Raw genomic sequence first — 6,494 nt, forward strand, 5'->3', positions numbered from 1 at the left:
AAAAAAAAAAAAAAAAAATAGGGAAGCTGGTCAGATGTGGTAGCTAGTGCCTATAATCTCAGCACTTTGGAAGACCCAGGCAGGAGGATCACTTGATTTCAGGAGTCTGAGACCAGCCCAAGCAACAGTGAGAGCTTGTTTCTGCACACACACACACACACACACACACACACACACACACACACACACACACACTTAGTGAGGTGTGGTAACACCTGCCTGTAGTCCTAGCTACTCAGGAGTCTGAGGTGAAGGGATCGCCTAAGCCCCTGAGGTTGAGGCTGCATTGAGCTGTGATTGTGCCACTGCACTCCAGCCTGGGTATCACAGTGAGACTCCAACTCAAAAAATAAAAAAAAATAGGGAAGATGAGGCAAGGGGCAGGGAGAGCCAGCCCTACCCCAGGGTCCATGCAGTAGCCCCCGTCCTCCCAAACATGACGACAGTAGCCTTCTCATTCTGATAGACCCAAACCGACTCATTGGTTTAGTAAATTGGCAGAAAACAGTACTTTAATCCCAAACTTTGGGCAATGGGAAAGGGCAGCTCTCCCAATCCCCCAGGCCTGACCCCAGCAGGCCGTGGTCCTTCCCCAGGTCTGGGGTCATCCTGAGATGCTTGTCTAGCTACAGGCCCTGGAACCTGCGCTGGCCTGGAATCTGAGAAAACCCAGCCACAGGATGGTCAGTGTCTCACAGAGAGCTGGCCGCCCACCAGGGATAGTACTTGAGGAACAGCTTCTTGGCCAGGTCCACGGTGTCTCCTCGTGGCTGGCTGGGATACCTCTGCGTGCTGAGGACAAAGGCTTGCTCCAGCAGGAAGGCATTCTGGTCAAACTGGCGCTGCTGGAAGGGGACACCCTGGGACAGGCTCTCCACCAAGGCTTCCAGGAAGAGCCGCCAGCGCGGGGTGTAGTAGTCGGCCACCAGGCCCGCCAGCTGCTTGTTGGCATAGTCTAAGATGTTGCCCACCGGCCCCCACAGGGTCAGCTGGTAGCGGCTGTTCTGTTCATAGAAGGCAGCCTCAGCCTCACTGACCGCCGCTGCCCGGGCCTGCTCCAGCCAGCTGCCCAGCAGGAAGCGGCTGTCACTGGCCAGCACCTCATCCAGCGCGGGCAGAAGCTCATAGGCCAGGATGCCCCCAGCCCTCAACAGGGGGACCAGCTCCTTGCTCAAGTAGGCAGTCCTCACCGCCTCGTAGTACAGGCTGACTAGCTCCTGGACCGCCTGCCGGGTGACGTCCAGCAGGTCATAGCGGAAGGTCGGGCTGGTGGCCAGGGTGGGGGTGGCTGTGAGCAGCAGTCGCCAGGCCTCAAACACGTCCGCTCGGTTGTACCAGACCGTGGTGTTCATCTGCAGGGATGGCCGCTTGACCAGAGGGCTGCGGTTGTGCCCACTGCAGGCCTCCCCAGAGCAGTTGTAGACTCCCCTGAGCAGCAGCTTCCACGCGGCCTCTGCCTCTGGGTGGGAGATCCCGTACCTCTGGGCAGCAAAGCGGGTCACCCAGGCCGCCAGATCTGGTATCGGGTCCTTCCGCCAGCCCAGCTCGGCCATGAGAGCATAGACCATTTCGTTCTGGTGGATACCCTCGGGCGCCATGCCCGTGCCCACCATGGTGGAGTTGGGGAAGAGGCGGGCAGCTTCGGGGCCTCGGTTCACAGCCTCCAGGGCCCCGAAGAGGCCGTGGTTGCCCCCAAAGTTGTGCAGCATGCACCAGATGAAGGGCTGGCCCTGGAAGGAGGCGGTGCGTGTGTACACAGGCTGACTTTCAGCAAACAGGTCCAGGACGAGTAGGCGGCCACGGGGCACAGCCCCCAGCACAGCACCGACCTGAGCGGGCGCCCAGAACTGGGGCTGGTGCTGGAAGAGCCAGCCTTGAAGCAGCCACACAGCACTGGGGTCCACTGTGGGGGGAGGCAGAGAAGGGGGCGATGAGAGGAGAGGAGGCCAGGGAAACGTTTACTCCATCCACAGACGAGGAAACAGGCCCAGAGAAGTCAGATGGCTCTTTCCATCCCAGGAAATGCCTTCCCCTGGGACCCCCACCAGTGGGACACTCTGTCACACACACGCCGCCCCGTCCCCCCTCCTTCCACGGGGAGCTCTGGAAGTGTTCATCAAGCTTCAGGGGCAGTGGGATTCCTCAAGGGCTGTTAGAACCTGGAGCCCCAGGTCCCAGCTTCTAGAATTTCTAGAGCACCTCATTCCAGTCCAGGCTGGGGCTGAGAATGTCTGTATGTGACAGCTGAGGTGACGCTGTTGTTTCTAGATCACACTTGGAGTGGTGCTGCTGGAGAAAGCTGAGGCCCTCTGCTCCCTTCTTGGCTAACCCAGAGGCCTCCCCGCCAAGCCATCCCTGGAATGGGACCCTCCACCCCACCCCTGAACAGCAGGAAGGAGCCTGGCCTCCACATGTGTGAAGCAGGGTGGGCACTTAATGCCTGTGGGCACCTCTCCTGACCTCCACCCTGCAACAAGGTAGAGACCAAAAAAATCTTTCTTTTTTTTGAGACAAGATCTTGCTCCGTCACCCAGGCTGGAGTGCAGTGGTGCGATCACACCTCACTGCAGGCTTTAACTCCCAGGCTTAAGTGATCCTCCTGCCTCAGGCTCCTGAGTAGCTGAGATTATAGGTGTACCACCATGCCTAATTTTTAAAGTTTTTGTAGAGATGGGATCTCACTATGTTGCCCAGGCTGGTCCTGAACTCCTAGGCTCAAGCACGCCTTCTACCTCAGCCTCCCAAAGTGCTTGGATTACCACATCCAACCAAAAATATTTTTTTCTTTGAGTCAGAGTCTCACTGTCATCCAGGCTGGAGTGCAGTGGCACGCTCACCGCCACCACAGCATCAACCTGCTGGGCTCAGGTGATCCTTCCACCTCAGCTTTCCAAATAGCTGAAACTACAGGCCATTACACCTGGTTAATGCTTTTGACTTATTGTAGAGGTGAGGTTTCACCAAGTTGCCCAGGCTGATCTCAAGTCTCTGGGCTCAGGCAATCCTCTTGCCTCAGCCTCCCAAAGTGCTGGGATTATAGAAGTGAGCCGCTGTGCCAGGCGTCAAACTCTTTTTCATTGCTAGCACTTAATGACTCTTTCCTCTGGGCAAGTTTCACTTATGTTCCTATGAAGTAGCCCCATTTTACAGATGCAGCAACTGAGATGCTGAGAGGGAAGTAACTTGTCCTAAAGCCACACAGCCAGGAAAGTGGCACCACGGTTTGGCTCAGGTTATCAGGCTCTAGAGCTCACGTCTCAACCACAGTGGGATTAAATGAGAGCACGTTTGTGTACACGCGCCTGGCAAACTGTAGAGTGGTGTGTGTTACTTTGACGTATTATTATTCCAGTCCCTCCTCCCATCCCCACTGACCTCTGCTGCCCCATCTTTCCAAGGGCTGGGGGCTTCCCTCCCATCCCCGCACTATACCTGCTGTCATGGCCTCATAGACAGCGGCGGTGGCTGCAGCGAGGTAGGTGGGCTCCGAGGAGGGGGGCTGCATCTCGTTAAAGGTGTCGGCCCCATAGATGTGGTCCGTGCCAAACTCTCTGGTCAGCTCCCGCAGGAAGAGGCTCCCAATGAGGGGGAACAGGGGGTCTCCCGGAGCCAGAAGGAAAGAGCAGGAATAGGAGCAGTTGAAGTGTCCCCAGCTGCCCAGCTGGGTGACATTGGCCTGAGGGAACACCCTAGTGGAGAGCAAAAGCAGACATTTCCTGGAGCCCACACAGTACTGTCTTGGCCCATCATCACCACCACCACCAGCCTCAACAACTTCTCTCTGGCTCCTGGAATACATCCAGGTTTCTCATGACCCCAAGCCTTTGCACATACTGTGCTCGCTGCCTGGAGTCCTTTTCTCTCCTTCCCTCATCACTTCCCTCTTCCTCAGGTGTGCCTGAGCTATCTCCCTGAGAGACAGCGCCCTGCACCTGAGAGATGGCTCTCCCTATCTCTTCCCCTCCCATGGGCTGAAACAAACAAGGCTCCTCTTTCAAGTCCCAGCTCACTGGGTGTGGTGGTCAAGCCTGTAATCCCGCGCCTTGGGAGGCTGAGGTGAGTGGATTGCCTGAGCCCGCGGGTTCGAGACCTGCCTGGGCAACTTGGCGAGACCTCATCTCTACAATAAATCAAAAAATTTGCTGGGTATGGTAGTGTGCACCTGTGGTTCCACTACTTGGAAGGCTGAGGCGGAAGGATTACCTGAGCCCAGGAGGTCAAAGCTGCAGTGGCCGTGAGCATGTTACTGAACTCCAGCCTGAGCGAGTGAGACTCCAACTCAAAAAAAAAAAAGACCCGGTTCATTGCTGCCTCTGTCCTGAGCCCCTTACCCCTCCTCCCCAGCACACAAGTGGGCCCACGTGTATTCCCGTCCTCCTCACTGTGCTGCATGTCCTGCCAATATGCCTCCCCTCAGGGACGGGGCCTAGGGCACTCTCCTTGTTGCCTGCCCAGGGCCCTGCACGGCTGGGCATTCACTGAATGAGCAAATAAGCTTCCTGGCACCTGGTGAGGGGGTCCAAGGGGTGGCCAGGTAGGCAGCAGTGTGCACTGAGCACCATGAGCATGGGAGCCAGGTGAGTGCAGGGACCAAGATGACAAACCCTTTGGGAAAGTAGGTAGAGATCCCATTTTATTTATTTACTGAGGTATTGAGTTGGGGTCTCGCAGTGTTGCCCAGGCTGGAGTACAGTGGCATGGTCATAGCCACTGCAGCCTCAACCTGCTGGGCTCAGGTGATCCTTTCACCTCAGCCTTCCAAGTAGCTGGAACTACAGGCATGTGCCAGCTTGCCTGGCTAATTTTTTGATTTATTATAGAGATGAGGTCTCACCAAATTGCCCAGGCTGGCCTCAAACCCCTGGATTCAGGAAATTCTCTCGTGTCTGCCTCCCAAAGTGCTGGAATTACAGGCTTAAGCCACTGCGCCTGGCTTTATTTAAGCTTCTCTCTTCTTTCGAGTTGGAATCTCACTCTTTTGCCCAGGCTGGAGTGCACTGGCATGCTCATGGCCACCACAGCCTCGACCTGCTGGGCTCAGGCAATTCTTCCACCTCAGCCTTCCAAGTAGCTGGAACTACAGGTGCACCCCACCACACTCATTTTTTGATTTATTGTAGAGATGAGGTCTTGCCAAGTTGTCCAGTCTAGTCTCAAACCGTGAGCTCTGGCAATCTTCTCGCCTCAGCCTCCCAAAGTGCTAGAATTACAGGCATGAGCCACCACACCTGGCTTTATTTAAGCTTTTCTTAAGCTTTTCTCCAGGCAGCGGGCACAGCATGTACAAAGGCCCAGAGACACGAGAAACCGGGATGTCTCACAGGGGCATGCATCCCCTCTTTAAACTGCGTGAGGGTGGGGGCACCTCACCTGGTGACAGCCTTGGGGACATGCCCTGCGAATGCAGGCAGCACTGGAGTCATGCCGAAGGAGCGCATCCGGTCCAGGATCCTATGCTGGGAGGAGCAGGGGGAGCCATTGAGCAGGGGCCCTCTACCCTGGGGAGGCCTCACGTACCTGGGGAGAGTCCTCACTGCCCAGTTCAGAGCCCGAGGATGGCCACCACCGTTCCTGGGCCCTTGTCTTCCCATCCCTTTACCTGCAGGTAAAGCTGCTTCAGGTGCCAGGAGCGGGGCAGGGGCCCACCCCAGGTGTGCAGGTTACCCATGCGTGCCCAGGCCAAGAAGGCAGGACCGGCGAAGTATTCATCAATTTCTGCCTGGGTCAGGCCCAAGGCCAGGTACACCTGAGGAGGAGGGCGATCACCACACTTATGGACACACTCATCTCCATGCATCCACTTAGTCATTCAACAAACATGTCTTACTTCCCTGTGCTGGGCGCTAGGGGTACTAAGACAAAATCCCACCCTAATGTGTTACATTTGTCACCTGGGTGAGGAGATGGAGTGCCACCGGGGAGGGTGTTAGGAGGCTCCAGGGAACAAGGGTGGCCACATGGAAGGGCAGGAAGTGCTGCAGGAGCTTAAGCAGCCCCTGGGTGGTCAGTGCACAGGGAGTGGAGCGAGAGCTGTCAGTGACATGGCTCTGCAGGGCCAGGAGACTGGCCGGATGTGGGGGCAGCAGGGAGAGAGAGGATCTCTGCTTCCCTTTCTTTTTTGAGTCGGAGTCTCACTCTGTTGCCCAGGCTGGAGTGCAGTGGCACACTCACAGTCACCACAGCCTCGACCTGCTGGGCGCAGGTGACCCTTCTGCCCCGACCTTCCAAGTAGCTGGAACTACAGGCACATGCCACCACACCTAGCTAACTTTTTATTTATTTATTGTAGAGATAAGGTCTTGCCAAGTGGCCCAGGCTGGACTCAAACCTGTGAACTCAGGCAGTAATCCCCTTGCCTCTGCCACCCAAAGTGCTGGGATTACAGGCATGAGCCACCACGATAGGCCAATCCCTGCTTCTTAAAACTACACCTGCTGCCGGGCTCGGTGGCTCAGCCTGTAATCCCGTGCTTTGGGAGGCTGAGGTGAGTGGAT

General features: G+C 56.5%; 1 protein-coding gene across 1 annotated transcript in view; it reads right to left on the minus strand.

Annotated features, from left to right (window-relative positions):
• Positions 1-485: 485 nt before the first annotated feature.
• The window catches only part of NAGLU (N-acetyl-alpha-glucosaminidase), a 7,520-nt gene continuing 1,511 nt past the window's right edge, over positions 486-6,494 (minus strand). The window contains exons 3-6 of the mRNA XM_008048829.1: positions 5,600-5,746; positions 5,371-5,456; positions 3,433-3,689; positions 486-1,903 (exon numbers count right to left, since the gene is read on the minus strand). Coding sequence (XP_008047020.1) covers positions 693-1,903; positions 3,433-3,689; positions 5,371-5,456; positions 5,600-5,746 — 1,701 coding nt within the window. The 3' untranslated portion in view covers positions 486-692. The remainder of the gene's footprint in view (positions 1,904-3,432; positions 3,690-5,370; positions 5,457-5,599; positions 5,747-6,494) is intronic.

Source organism: Carlito syrichta, unplaced genomic scaffold (genome assembly GCF_000164805.1).
Source record: "Carlito syrichta isolate Samal-C Ts95f unplaced genomic scaffold, Tarsius_syrichta-2.0.1 Scaffold126806, whole genome shotgun sequence".
NCBI classification, from domain to species: domain Eukaryota; kingdom Metazoa; phylum Chordata; class Mammalia; order Primates; family Tarsiidae; genus Carlito; species Carlito syrichta.